Source organism: Lonchura striata, chromosome Z (assembly GCF_046129695.1).
Source record: "Lonchura striata isolate bLonStr1 chromosome Z, bLonStr1.mat, whole genome shotgun sequence".
NCBI classification, from domain to species: domain Eukaryota; kingdom Metazoa; phylum Chordata; class Aves; order Passeriformes; family Estrildidae; genus Lonchura; species Lonchura striata.
Genome location: NC_134642.1, coordinates 6,017,418 through 6,033,498, shown reverse-complemented (window position 1 = coordinate 6,033,498; position 16,081 = coordinate 6,017,418). Strand labels below are relative to the sequence as shown.

General features: G+C 39.5%; 1 protein-coding gene across 1 annotated transcript in view; it reads right to left on the bottom strand.

Moving 5' to 3' along the window:
* Window positions 1–15,092, bottom strand: part of ADAMTS19 (ADAM metallopeptidase with thrombospondin type 1 motif 19) — a 126,302-nt gene extending 111,210 nt beyond the window's left edge. The window contains exons 1-2 of the mRNA XM_031507285.2: window positions 14,961–15,092; window positions 13,409–14,019 (exon numbers count right to left, since the gene is read on the bottom strand). Of these exons, the coding sequence (XP_031363145.2) occupies window positions 13,409–14,019; window positions 14,961–15,045 (696 nt within the window). The 5' untranslated portion in view covers window positions 15,046–15,092. The remainder of the gene's footprint in view (window positions 1–13,408; window positions 14,020–14,960) is intronic.
* Between the last annotated feature and the right edge of the window lie 989 nt (window positions 15,093–16,081).

The window sequence follows — 16,081 nt, the reverse complement described above, 5'->3', positions numbered from 1 at the left end:
CAACAATATGTAATGTGCCACCCCAGCCATTATAAGTTAATGGTCTCTTTCTGATCATTTCTCCCTTCACTCGGTAGCTTCTACCCTTTATCTTAGGAGGCTAAACTGATCAGTAAAACTGACTAGATCTTGGAATTATTCCTCTCTCTCATGTAGTCTTGGTTTCTATTACAGAAGAAACAAGCTACAAGGAAGGGCTAGAAAGCCTTAAAGGCTGTTAGCTCAGTAACAAAAGAAGAATTACTAAAATCACAGAGTGATTTGGGCTGGGAAGGACCTTAAGGACCATCTCATTCCAACCCCCTGTCATAGGCAGTGACACGTGGCACTAGACCAATGCTCAAAGCTTTGAACATTGCCAGGTATGGGGCACCCACAGCTTCTCTGGGCAATCTGTTTCACCAACTTCTGAGCAAAGAATTTAGTCCTAATTTCTGATCTAAACATTTATTCCATTTTTAAGGCATTTCCCTTATTCTATCACCCCAAGACCTTGCAAAAAGTCCCCCTCCAGCTCTGTTCTGGGCCTACAATCAGATCAGAAGAGACTTTCTCACTTGCAGAATTTTAAAAGGCAAGACAAATGAGGCTGTTATTCTGGCCACGATAATAACTCAATCAGCTCTGGGCAATATATGCTTAATAAAGCAAGATACAGTATTCCATCCTAGCTGTCTAAACACTAATATTTAATTCTGATATCATACTGATTTAGATCAATGGTAGTGTTTTGATAATAATATAAAGTTATTTTACATACTCAAGATTCTGAATTTATGCTATGTAGCAAAATCCATTGCCTATAGCTTTATGTTACAAAATTAATTTACTTTAAAATGACATTTAATGCATGGAGCTAGAGCTACTAAAGAGAAGACAACTAGAAGGCAATGTCTGTGCAAAAAATAAAAAATTGGCCACTTTATTCCACTTCACTTGCATTAAAAAATCACTATTACTGACTCAGAAATAATTTAAATTCTATTAAATTAACACAGAAAATTTCTAGACTCACATCTCTAAATGATGATCTATGGACAGAAACCTTTTTTTTAAAGAAAGTTATTTCAGTGGTCTCCCAGCATCTTGGTTTTCAGGTTTCATATTTTGATCTGTCCTTATGAGGGCTACAGAATTAGTTTTTCATTTTTCTCAGTTCTCATTTTCATGTAGGCATATGTTCCAAGAAGCTGGAAGTAATAAAAGGGCCATGTCTTTAGTTTGGTTCATTAAAAATACAATGATCAGAGCTGACTGTGGTTCAAGCACAGTCTCCACATGAATAAAAACTAAACACCATCACAAAAGGAAGCATTAACCAACTACCAAGGCTGCTAAACCTAAAGCAAAAAAAAAAAAAAAAAACAACCAACCAAATGCTTGCATGCTATGGACAACTATATTCATTTTGCCTCCTATAAAATCCTGTATTAAATATATATTTTATGTGGTTGCATGACCTCAGCTCCATTGTTGGTGCATGCACCAACTGACAAATGAATAAAAATGTTTCCAATCTGTTGCCTGAAATGTTCTGAAAAGCCTTACTTTTTTTTGCTTCAGGAAGTATGATGAGGCATTATATTCATCCAACCACAGATGACTAATATAGACCAATAAAATAAACTACAATCAAAATGAAAAGCAAAGTACTATTAAGCGCTGTGTCCAACCCTTTACTTGCAGAATTTAAAGAAGAAGCAACATAAAAATCTATTTTTAAAACAGCCATCTAACCTGAAAATTGTGTCAATCATATTGTCCTAACTAAGGCACAATGTTAACAATCATTTGGTTTTGTTCACCAAGTACATGCTATATAAAATGGAACACAACCACTCACTTACTGTTAAAAAAATAAAACTCAGAAACTTGGCCGTAAGTCCTTTCCAGAATAAATACAAGAGCTTCTATAAAGTGAGTCAGGATTTAAAAAAAAAATTATTCCATAAAACTTAAGCTGAAAGCTCTTTACAATGAACTGGTTTTGTGATATTTCAGATCACTTTTTTCACAGCAACTTTTGAGTGGTTATTAATACTGTCCAAGAAAGACTGCACAGCTAAACATGACTAGTTATGAAAAAGAAACACCTATGGAAACATATCACCTAAGGAAAGAATCCTTGCAATTAAAGACTCAGGGCTCATAAAGATGTTCCTTTAGAACATTCTGGTGTAATATGAGTAACTTCAGCAATTCTTGTGGTAAAACTAAAAACCACTCTCTGGAGTAAGAATCAAAGTGCTGTACCTTTAGTTAATGAAACAGCATTAAGTCCATTTCTTTACAGCAAGTCTGGATTTTTTCCCATCAGAATCTGAAATGGTATTTTATGGAGGAAAAATACAAGGATACACAAAGGATAAGCACTATGCATTCTACGCTTAGTCCCATGCAGAAAGTTAAACAGGAAATACCAACTGTAATCTGCATTAGATAAAACACCTAGACTAGTACCAAGATGATCAATACAAGAGATCCAAGTTTAAATGGATTCATCCATGTAAAACACTTAAATAGGTCATACCAATGAGTTACCATTGTTCAAACTTGTGTGCTTTCATGGTAGCCACAGAAAGATGTGGCACAGTTCCAAAACACACCATGCTTGTCCATAGAGAAATTTAATCTCTGCTAATCCTTTCTGAAATACCCATCTACAACTCCATTAAATTGTTTTTTTTTCTGACAGAGAGGCTGAACTACTCCTATTATTCTTATTATTAAACATTATTTAATTCAAGGAAACACTCCATGAAACTCAGTTTCATTGTAATCTGCAATTTGCCAAATTCACTAACTGTCGAAAACAGTAACTCAAGACAGGGAAATAAAATATATTTATAGGTATAGAACTACAATTCAACAAATAAAGTTAGTCCTTCTATAAAACAAAGTTTAGCTTACAGTTTTTACATCTCTATCTAGAATTACATTAATCCAAACCAGACAGCTTTAAGAGAAATAAACAAGGCTCCCACAACATTGTTTTAAAAAGTTGAAAATATATAGAAGTGATATTTTTCTATGACTCCTAACTTTTTTTTTCCTAAACTTTGCAGCTCCTTGCTATTAACTTCTATACCTATGCCATACTTTCCTTTTTTGAGAGAAAAAAAACATTTACCTTTTCTTGTACTAAGAAACTAAAGCTCTGCTACCCTTAGGAAAGAAGGTTATAATTATTCTTCAATAACTATTATTTAAATGAAAAGAAGAAATATAAAATTGGATTAAGGGTTTTTTTAATTTATTTTTAAGTTAAAGAGATTGATTTTATGTGCATAAGATGACAAATGGCGATCAGAATGGAGTTTTGACATTAGCACCTTGAACAAAGTACCATCATTCTGACTGGTCACTTCCAAACAAAGTTGCTTATATGAAATAAGCAAAGGATTTATTTCCCAACATGAAATACAAAGGAAAGGAATTCTTTCTTTCCATTATTTCCAATGCAAATGACTTAGTAGGGGAAGCAAAAAGAAAAATAAAAACAAATCTAAAGAGACATCCAAGAAATGTGTTGTTATTATTATGCTTCCTTAGATAGGTTACTACAGAAGAAACAGGTAATCAGAGAGAAAAAGGGAAACATGCTAGGACCATCAGCCAGAAACTGGAAAACTAAGCTTTTTATATGCCCAATTGCATCCATTTTACTCTATATATCCTCTTCCACGTTAACCTCACTCACTACCCTCATGTATTTTTAAATAAATATTTGAGGTGAGGTCCACTGAGGTCAGAAACAGACAAAAGAGACTGGCAATCTCTTACTTAGACACAAAATCACCTAAGGAAATTCCAGTCTCCTAATTTACAAGATTGTCAATTCTCAGATGTTTGCAAAAGTTGTACAAATTAGAAGAGTTTCACACACAGCTTACAACAGAAACACATAGAGACAGCTTCATGTTTAAGAGTATTTTTCAAAAGAAAATTAAGTAATCCCACAATTAAATATTATTAGATTCCATTATGATGTCCTTTTTATCTCCGGTCTCCCAGGTCCAGAAGAAAATCAAAGTACTTCATACATGCCTTGAATCATAGTTACATCTGGGTTTTCAGGATTATAATCCAAATGCCAGGCTAATGAGACAAAAAAACCAAAACAAAAACAAACAAACAAACAAACAAACAAACCAACCACATCAAGCAAACAACAAAAAAGAGCACTCCAAATTGTAAGGACATCTAGTTTAATATTTTATATAAAAGATGGCATAACGATAATGGCTGTAGCCATTACTTGGGCACTTCTTCCACCCAACATCCCCTGAAGCCCAGAGGGACAGAGCAGGACATTTACTTTGTACTGAAGCATAAAAAGTTGTACCCAGATGAATTGACATCATGTGCAGAAATATCTGTATTTTCCTTAACTTGCTGCTATCTAAATAAGCTTGCCCTGACTTGACCCAGTTAAACTTCTGACATCTAATGAGAACTTAAGGTAGCACAGCTGAGATCATAAAACAAGCATATGGAATTGTTGGAAGATAATCACACAGAAACTAAATCACTTCACAAGTCAGTTTTGGGCACATTTCTACATTTTTGGATGCAAAACTCATTCAGAAAATAATTCTGACTGAAGTACTGGTAGACCCAAGAAAAACATTCACCAGAACAGGCTTCCAAAAAATTTTTACTTCTATTCATTTACATGAAGATGTATGTAGTATTAGCAGCTAATGTTAGGAGATTGATTTCTCATCCTAAATCAACTGTTCTAAAATTAACACTAGAAATATTCTTCATTCTTTCAAATCAAAATAATACTTATTGCTTATTTATAATGGGATATGAGAAGCAAGAAAAAAAACCAAGATTTTCCAGGCAATGACATGTTAACAACAAAAGGTTAACTGAACTGCTAATGCACTGCAGATGCACATCTGATCTTAAAACTAATATAGATGTTTTGGGCTATTGGTTTATAAAATTTTGACCAACTACTGTCTGGATCTGCGATATAAGACAGATGCTCATGCTTGGTGTATTTCACGCTATTTCCACAACTTCTTGGCAAGGAGAAACCAACTGGCCCTCCTGCTATATCCCTGAAGTCACCTGAGAGAGCTGAGTAAACCAAGGAAAGACACACACTCCACAGAAAAACTTCTGCACAAACATCTCATTCTGCCAAAAATCCAAATCCCTTTGTCTCACTCTTTTCTATTGAGGTAGCTCTCCTCCTCACATAGCAAAGAGATATGTTCACCATTTGAATACTAACTTCTACATGACCATTGGTTTCCATAGACTCCTCCTGAATATTCTCACCTTCCAACAATCTCACAGCTCCCACACCTTATGCTTTCTCTTGGTTTTTTTTTTGCCCTATTTCCCAGCTCCCCCTATTTTTATCTTATTTAGCATGGAGATCATGGATGCTGCTCTTTTTTCCCCTGTCACAATCCATCATTAACAATCTAAATAATCTCCACTGCTGCAAGAAAACATTTTGAAAAGAAAGACAAAGAACAGTCCTTTTAACATAATATTACAAGGGTTGCAACATGGAGAACATTTGGTTCTTTTAAAAATCCTGGTTCATTTGCTAGTGAAGAAACAATTGGCAGATGCATGAGATATATAAGCCAGGGATACATGTTCTGAAAAAAATGTTGGTTTCACTAACATTAGCATTTGTAGCTGAAAGACACTCAGTGCTCTGCCTTTTATTTTTAAAGCAGTTAACAGCAAATTAAGAGGCCAAAATGTCACTAATTTATTAATTTAATTAATGGAATTATGCAATTTTTCTTATCTACCATCTCACTTTTCTATCTTGAAAAACAACTTTGATAATTTTATACATTAATTGCAATAGGTAGAGATCTCTGGTGGTGCACAGCAATCCCCCCCCCCCTTTTTTTTTTTTCTTTAAACGAAGCCACTCTGGAGATAGTGTATTTCTAATTATCATTCAAAAATATATTGCAAAGGAAGTATTTGTATTGAAACTTTAGGAAGAAAGCAGGCTGTTATAAGCAGGATGGGAATCACAAATCAAACTTGTCTCAGGCTAAAGCACCTGTATGATTGTAGGATAGCTCTTAGAAGAAAGGAATCATTACCACTTGGTCTGAGGCATGGTGACCCAAAATCTCACATACCATGCAACAGTGTTTAATATTAAGGGAAACAGAGTTTGTTAGAGTTCAAAGATAGTCTCAGCCTAAGTCAAACCTAATTTGCTAAATCTTTCAGCTTTTCATGTAAAAGCTGATAAAAAACAGGTAAAAAAAAAACTGTTTCAGGGGGTTTTTTTCCTTCTTATGAATTAGGATGAGGTCTCAGATACACAAAACAAAAATCTAACCAAAAGATGTTTCATCAAGAAAGTTAAAGAAGAATAGCAGCAAACTGCAGCATCAGAACCCAGAACGAAAAATAGAAATAAAGAGGGTTTATTCCTTTATCTTTAAGCAGATCTTTGTTGGTTTCTGGCACTTGATGACAGTAATAAAATCTAAAAGGGATACCATCTCCAGTATTCCTTTCCTTTATAAGAAAGAAAGAAAGAGAAAGAAAACAAAACACTCCCCCTCAACCTAGATTTAATAGTTCTGTTTGTAATTAACTTCCTGTTCAGCAAGTTTGTTAATAGTGCTAATAGTGTTTTTCTTGTACATATATGCTAGTTATTTCAGCTGGCCACAATCACTCCATTTTAATTTTCTTAGGCTTCTCTACTGTGTGCTGAGCTGTGCTTCATTAGATTTTCAAGGTGGTGTTTTAATAAAGATATTTAAATACAACAGAGAGATTACAAACACAGCAGCTAAACTTTAGCTGGAGGCAAAAATGGGGCAGATGTGACTCTGCCTAACCATGCTGAAGCAACCTCATGTAAACAACTTGTTTTGTCCTGTTGGAAACAAGACTTTCTACAGGGCTGGCTGCCCTCCTCTGTCACACCTTCCACTGTCATGTAAATCCAGGAGGAACAAACAGATGAGTTTCAACACAGACACTGAAAAGACTTCATTCATCCAGGAGCACCACCACATCTCATCGGTTCTCCAACCTCATGTGGAAGTAGAAAGCACTAATTTTTTGTCCAATGCTTTATTTTCCCAGGGATGTTTGTTTTGTTGTTTTCTGGGGTTTTTTTCTGTTCTGAGAGGAAAAATAATACTCAAAACACTTTCATAATAGAGCAAAACTCCTTTCAGTTTTAACATTTCCAATTATGTCCTACCTTATTTATACTGATCACAAATTTTAATTGCTTATTTAAGCATGTTTAAAACACAAACAAGGCACATTTTAAAGTCAACAAAGCAAATCTTGTTGAAGATGTGAATTCTCAGTATGGAATACTCATACCCTCACTCACCTATTTATTTCTGTCCTTCTCAGTAAAGTTTCCTTTCTCTAACAAACTCATAATGAAACAGTAGGCAGACTGCTTCTATTTGTTCTCCTTTCATTTAAGGATCTCAGGAAGCTGGGTGAATAGGAGAGAGTTTGTACTTGATTTTATCCTGGTAGCCGGTAAGGATAATCCTATTGAATTTTAAAATCTTCTGTCTGCAATGTCAAACTTTAGCATGTGGAAACTTTAGCATCATATGAATGAAAAATATTCTCTTTTCTTTACCCTTTTATGAAAAATTGTTGGTGATCTCTGTTTTCTAATGCTTACCACCAGCATAAAAGAAGCTTTAATTGTCTCAAATTTCTTTTGAGAAGCATCTGGTGTGGAAGTTACTCAATACGGATGTGTAACTGCAAGGGTCACTGAGGTGGGGAGGAAGGGGCACTACATTTGGTTGACAAAAGGCTGGGTATTTAACCCATTTCAGTTTGCATGTGGGTACTGTATGATTCAGGATGTGTAATGGGGTAGCTGCATTCGAGCCTGATCGAAGCAAGAAGTCTGTTTAAGTCTGAGAGCCTTACAGAGGGAGCTCACATCCTGTAACAGCACAGCTTCCCAGGGCAATGCACGAAGCCCTAATGTATGAGTTGTTCAACCACCTGCTCCCAGAGGCAGACAAAAGCAGGGATGCTCACAAAAGCAAATTTAGCTTGCATGTCCACCACACAGCAAACAGACTCATTACTCATACTACATGCAAACAGCTTATTCATCCTCAACCCATCAGATCCTATGCCAGGAAAGGAGTTCCAGCAGGTTAAATATTGCACTGCCACTGGAAGCTGTGCAGCCAAAAGGTAGAAGCTCAGTACAGCTTTCCAACACTTTTTGAACTGTCCAAAAATTCAAGTATACTTGCCATATCAGGCACTATTCTCATTGCAGGAACTACAAGGAAGTATAACTAAAAACTATATTCACTGGAGTTTTTCCCATATAAAAATGTTGGAACACTGTGGTTATAATCCCTGTCTAGGTAGAAAGATGTCAAAACACAGATTCAGCCTTTTCTCAGGTTGAACCCTATCCCCAAAAGTGACTGTGTTCAGAATTGTAGGAAAACAAAAACTTCTTAATGGATTTTATTACTATTGTTCATTCCAATTTCATTCTGATTGTTCTGAGATGAGCTACAAAGTTAAACTGTCATCAGTGGAGAGGTACAAAATAATAATTGCAGTTTTCTAGAAGCTCTAGTGTCCTTAATGTAAGGGACGTGTGAAATTGGAATATCCTAAGAAGTCTAAACAATGTCTAATTCATCACGTGTCATTCAATTACTAGTAGCTAATAACACTAATCTTCAAAACTAATCTTCACAAACTTTGTGTCAGAAGTAAAAAAAGCCATGCATATCCTGTAGAGTTGCTTCAGGTTTTATTCAAATCTTAAAGCACAATACAACCCTTCCATTGGCCATTAAAGGCACATACATTTTTCACAACCTTGTTTACTTGTTTTATTGTAAAAGTAGGACGCTGCAATTAGAAATAGTCACTGAAAAGCTGTCCTCCAATGATACCTGATACATTTCTGCATAGCAGAGAACAATTGTCATCCATTCTTTTGATGATCCCGGCAGCATTGCTTTGGATAGGGCTATTTAAGTGAAGTACTTGTCTATAAACTATTGATCAGACATTTAAAAACCTGCTTGTCACTAGCAATGAGGACTAATAAAAGCACCACACACTTATGTAAAGAGCTCTTCCCTGGACTGGAGATATGCTAAAACTTGTTCCAACTCAAGTCACTTTGAAAATGCACATTACTTTTAATTGCAAATTATATTTTACGCAGATTCATCAGAACTATAAAAATGCTATTGCCTGATTCACTTTCTTAAGATCTAATGAAAATCAGATGAACTTCAAAACTTCTCTCTAGCAAATTAACCAAAATATCAATGTTGTCTTCTTAGGTAGAGCTACAGAGATGTTCTCTTAGACAACCTGCAAGAAGCTGAGATGAACAGCACAGAAGCAACAAACTGCATTGCTCTGTCTCTTTGCTCCTGTTTGCACTTCCTGAAAGTCTAAACATGCTCCATTGCTTTAGAAATAAAGTCATTCAGATCCTTTAACAGAAATAGTTGTTCTCTATTTATTGGAGACTGCTTCAGTCAAAAGAAGAAGAAACTTTGGGGAAATCCCTGCCAGTCAGTACACAGCCATAGAGTACTACCTAAGGAATTAATTACTGAGAAAAAATTGTAGTCATACCTCTCCTTTTGAAATTAAATGAGTAGGGGATAAAGCACATATTTGCCATGTTTACAGCACTCTGTGTTAAAAGCAGTGAGACTACTTCAACTTTCATTCTAGCAGTAGATAAAGAACCATCAGTCTGATTTCTTAATTCCATGTTATACGTGGAATGCTATACAAAATGCTATAACATGCTATACAAAATCACCATATATATAAATATATATATATATATATGTATATATATATATATATATATATATATATTAACAGCCACAAATAAAACTGTTCAATAACCTTTTACACAATTTTTTCTTATTTCAAATATTATGTCAGAACACATGCAAACAGAAGAAACAACCATTTAAATAATGAATGGTCCAGCTCTGCAACTCATCACTTTCAGAAGAACAGTCTCAGTGGCATCAGCAGGACTATTAACATCCTGGTATTTGGCTAACCATGAACAAGAAATAGGCAGTCAGCATGCAGATGGGAGAATCCTTGGAAACCTCTCTTTATTCATCTTCCCAGAGCACGAGTGCAGAATCCCAAAATGTACTCAGAGTACCTCCCACTGAGCTTCAAAAGATGTAAGCATCCACAAGTGTTTTAGCAAGGAGTTGGAGAGGACTGCCACCTTTGATAATGTGAGCTCTGAGATCACACCAAGATGAAGTTTCTAGATGGTCCACGCATATCTCCAATTTTTAGATTAATTAGAAAATAACTGCTGACTTATATTTTGTTTTTCAAGATTAAGTGGCTGAATGAAGACACTTCTGAATGCTTGCAGTGAGAATTTGGTTAGTAATTATCTAGGAGTACAGCTTTCACTTCTCACTGGTATTTTGACATGACTTTCATGATACATTAGTAGTCCTGTTATTATTACCCCTCCATATTGGTTCTTAATGAGCAGCTTAAGAAAAAAAACACTACTGAAGCTCTCAAGAACTAATATAGGGAAGAAATAATGTAGGGAATAATATAGGGAAGCTTTAATGTTGTCTTGTATGTTAGATACTTTACACAAATACAACCAGTGAAATATTCAAAAAGCATATAAATTTCAGCTTCAGAGAGGCAGGAATATTCTTCTTGCCGTGTACATAAGTGAATTACTACACAGACCTTTTTTTTTCCCTACTTCCTGAATATCACTGGCATGTGAGGTCTCTGTGCCTTAAGAAACTGGAACCTATGCCAGCATCTATATGGATGGTACAACAATTTCACCTAAGACCTCTCTTTAATTTACTGAAGATGCAGTACCTTTTGACAAAACTAATCCTACAGCAACAATAACCATACATCTGTACTGCCAGGTATGACCTTTCCCTGCATATGACTATACTCTTCACCCTTTCTCCTGCACAGCATAATCACTGTTGTCTGTCAGACTACACCTAATTTCTTTGGTCAGTAAAAAGACTCACTAAAAAGCTATTTCTGAAAAGCACAATGGTGTAATCTAAGCTGCATATTGGCCCATATTTGACTTTCCAAAGTGTATGAAGCTTACTAAACCTAACCCAAGGTGAGCAAGGGTTTGAAAAGAGAGCGTATCTCAGACATTAGTATTTTCTCTGAAATGTCTTCGTATTTAAAGTGAAAAAAGAGATTATAATTCCAGTAACAACAATAAAATATTTTTGGGGACAAGTTTCAATGTTATTTTACATATTAAAAAAAAAAAAGAAAATGTATTTTGAAATCAAGCCTAGATGAAACAGGGTGGAATATCCAACACATGTTAGGATGTTTTTTCAATACTCTTAAAAACTCAGCAACTTACATATGTAATAGAGTCCAAGCAATGACTGGATAAAGAATGACAAATAGCTTAGGATTTGTTATGACAACTTTGACATAATAGCACTGTGCAATTTTTTTAACTATGCCTGACACAGCAACACTCTCAGGAAGAACAGCTGCTTAACTATTTCACCACAAACGAGACAGTGCAGTTGAGGATCAAGACAACAGCAGTCAACAGCAACAACAGTTGACAATTTTATTTGAGATACACAGAATATTTTATGTTTCATCTGCAGTTTTCTAGATGGAGAACATGCTACGGGCACATGCACGCTTAGATGACCAAAGGCTTTGGAGTAAACTGGTACTCCTGGTACAGTCTAACAGAATCAAAAATTACTAATGGGGCTCTCTAGAAACTGGGATCTATACAAAAAGTGAATCAATTTATATAATAAATATGCAGTTTTACAGACATGCAATGTAGAAGGAAACTTTCAAAATAAGAAGGAGCACAGAAGTCAAATGCTTTTCATGAACACAAAACTCTTTTACCTGATTGCTTTCAAACCGCCATCAATTGACTTTCAATATTTTCCTCCACAATGAATTCTACTACCTTGCTTCGGAAAATATGACAAAATATCAATAATTAGATGCCAACCACTTAAGAGTTGTGTGAAACTTGGCAGTTTCACTTTGGAGGAGTGCAGGCAAATATTTTATTTGGTGTCAATCCACCATTTTCAGTTTGTGTTGATTTTTGAATAAGTTCAAACAGGCAAATGAATAAGCAGTCAAAATTTCCACATTTTACCTGGTTTCACTTCATGGCCATACAAATAAAAAGGCATATCTTCATGAATCAGCAGTGGAGCAAGTTCGATATTCAAATTCAAAAAGAAATACAAGAAAAAAAATCTATCATGTGGCTAGGGTGATTTACACCCAAACCTCAGGATTATGGAGGATATTAACCCTCTCCAGCACCATTACCCTTTCTATTCTAATTTCTGTTATGTGCTGCAAGAATGCTCATTTGTGATGCTACAAAAAGGCTCCAAATGACGAGAATAGTAGCAAAGGATCTTTTTTAAGATCCTGCCAACATTCTACACCATCACAGGTAAACTTTTTTTCTTTCTAACTTTCCACCCACCTGCAAGTACCTTAGGATCGCAGCTCTTTGAATCATCACTGCTGTTGTCAATGTAACCAATTCCGCTCTTTATCTAGCAAAAATCATGATTGACGCAACAGAAGTAATAGCAGGGAGAGCTTGTTTTAAATAAGAAAAGTACTCCACAGAAGTAATAACAATCAAAAAGGTCTGACTGTATTAAGATTTCTGCTGAGAACATACTCATTGCATTCTTTCATGGAGGAGTTAAAAGGAAAGAAGTCCCAAATTCAAGCAACTACAGGTACCACATGTGGGAAGCTGTGAGGCAGAGAAAAAAGGCTAAAGAAGTGAAAGCAAAGGAATAATGAAAAGGAGAAAGGAGACACTGGTAAAACAGCAAAGACAGAAGAGCTTGGAAACTGAGCTGCAGAAGGAAGATAATTCAAATGAGGGAAATAACTTTAGAATACATGATGAGAATGAAGAACAAATGGATTACAGATGGACTGCAGGAGAGATGAGACTGAGAAAATAAAGGAGCAAGAGCATGGAGGTATCTAATTACAGAACTCATTGAAGGTAAGATAAAATTACAGATGGAGATGAGAAAAGTTTAAGAAAGGATGGTGTAAGAAGATGGAAATCCACAACCAGAAAGGTGTGGATGTGGAAACAGGATAAATAATATCATTATTGTACAGGCTAAAGACAGAATTAGGATTTGAGAAATGTTATGAGAAGAGTATGAATAGGACAATTGTTAAAAAATGAGGTTAGGTACAGAGGTAGGACCCAAGATGCTACCAAGAAAGAAAGAAGACCTTAGGAAAGGAATGTGAGTGAAAAGCAATTGATGAAGCAGGGACTTGGATGGAGACCTGGGTGCGAGGCCAGGTGCATGCAAGATCATCTTACCAGTCCACCACAGGTACTGAAGGAGGCGAAGGAGCCCGGGTAGCGGAGGACAGCACCACTGTAGTAACAAGCTCTCTCAGGCTGCGACTGTGTGGCACTGGGTGGACTTTTGCCCTCACCGCCAAGCCGCTCTTCAACAGCAAAGCCAGGAGCCAAGAAGCGGCTGTCCCTCTTGAGCAGCAGGTAGAGCTCCCGAGCAAAAGCTGGGATCCTCAGCAGCACTTCATCTCCATCCTCTGCTGGAGGTGGTGGCGGGGGGGATGGCGGTGTTGGCAACTGAGAGGCAGCACCAGACCCCTGGGGCAGGGGAGACCAGTGGTAAAACTCCTGAGACTCATACTCATCCTCAGTGTCCTCTTCCTCTGCTGCCTCCCCTACAGCCTGCGCCTGCCCATCCACCGAGGAGGAGACTGAACGCACCTCTCGGGAGCTGCCAGCCACTGGGCCAGGTGTGACTGGGGCACTGAAAGTGCTGCTTCGGTTCCCACTACTGGGGTCAACATTGCAACCCCCACCACCACCACTGCCACCCGCTGGCTCCTGCTGGCCTGGGCTCCACAGTGCAGGGAAGACGATCTCCCACTCCTCAGTCTCTTCTGAAGCATGGAGACCTGTGGGAAATGCGGTAGATGCTTTAAATGAGTGGAGCACCAAACAGCATCCAGTACCTGCTAAAAACTCTCCCCTTTTCCCACCACAAAATACAAAATACAGTGGGCTTCATTTGTCCTTTTCATCTTGTCTTTATGCACAGCAGGGGTCCAGCTGTTAGATGGGTCTGTTCTGTTGATGCATCTGGAACACACCAAGGTGCTACAGAACACAGAGAAGGCTGGACCCCAAGCTGGGCAGAAGTTGTGTCTGTACCAGTAGCTGGGGATGTCCTTCCTTTTGATCACCACCTACATGCAAGGAAAGTTGCATAAACCCTTCATCATTTAGACAAAGCAACAATTTTTTCATATAGCTAAAAAAAAAAAATAATTGCTGGGGAAAACCTGAACAAATTTGAAAATTTCAACCTTCCTCTCAGCATGCTGTACAAGACCCATTATGGCTCCCAAAGTTCGGCCAAATATACACACACATGCACCATGGCTGCACATACAAGTAGCAGTTGCATGCACATGCTGCATCGTGACCATTCTTATAATGAAACTGCATTAGAACCACTAACTACTGATGTCCGCATACCCTACACACTCTACATCACAATACAACCAAAGTCCAGCATGCCAGCATTACGTTTACAAAGATCTGAGTACACACAACCTCCACCAGCCTGAGACAGGAAACATTTTTATTTATACATTCATCGTACACTCTAGGAACAGCACAGCCAGGAGGGATGACAGGGCTGCTTGTGGAAATCAGGTCTCCTAGAGAGCAGCGCTTTGCAGTGCACCCTCACAGCCAAGGCACGCATTATCTGCTCACCCATCGCTTACGGGGGACGGGCGCGGTTAACAATGGCCAGGTATCGCCCCGGGCAGCCGGCGGGGCGCGGAGGCCGCCCCGGGCTCGGCCCGCTCCGTGAGAGGCGCGCACTTACCTGCGCCGAGCCCGCTTGACAGCACGCACAGCTGGTAGAACACGCAGCAGACGCGGCTCAGGCGCATCCTTCCTCCCAGCGCCATCGGCTCCGCGCCCGCGGGACGCCGGCTGGCAAGACACGCAGGGCCGTGCCGAGTCGTGCCGAGCCGAGCGGGGAGTGCCGCGGGGGCGCAGCCACCTGGGCGCCCGCGGAGAAACGCGGGAGAGCGCGGGCAGCGCGTCCCGGAGGGGCGGGCGGGCAGCACGGCGGGCGCGGGATGCGCGGGGCACACGGCGGGCGGGCGTGCGCGTGTGTGCGTGCGTGTCTCTGTCCGTCCGTCTGCCTGTCTGTGTGTCCGAGTGCGTGCGTGGGCAGGCGGCAGCGCGGCCCGTGCGCGCACACAGCGCCCGGCGGCGGGCGGGCAGCTGCGCCCCGGCGGCAGCGACCGCGCTGCCCCCGCCCGCCGCTCGCCCCCACGGGGCGGGACGCGCCGGGCCCCGTCCCGTCCGGCCCCGCCCCGCCCCGCCCGGGCGGGCACCGCCGCGGCCCCCCTTCCTTCGCCCCAGCGCGGCCTCCGCCAGCCCCGAGCCGCGGCCGCGCTCCCGGGGACGGCGCTCCGCACCCCGCGGTCCCTCCCGGCCCTGAGGGGCGCGCCCCGCCTGCGCCCCGCCGGCAGGAAGGGCTCCCCTCATCCCCGCCGCTCAGCGCAGCCTTCGCCTAAATTCAGGGAGCAGCAGACACTGGCTGCTTTTGCCTAGTTTTGTGTAATTTGATTCTAAGCTCCTTTTGCCCCCACCACGCGGCTCTCTCTCCATGGAAACCCATCACTTTCCACCCCGGCCCTTGTCAGCGGAGGAACGAGTAAATGAGGAGCTGAGCAAAAAGGTTTAGCTGCACATCTAGCATCAGCATGAGCTGCAAAAGCAACAGGTAAACACGTCCCTCTAAAAGTCGGATTTTGTCATAACTTCTGCTGGTTTACCTGCTGCTGTTGGTGTCAGAGGTGATTGCTGTGCCTTAGGGGAAGGCAGAGCAATCCAGTGCGGTGAGGAAAGCCATCTGTGCCGTTAAGGAGAAGCTAAGAAGTTGCAATAATTCTTTCTAGAAGTTAGTTGTATAAAATGAAAAACAAAACATAC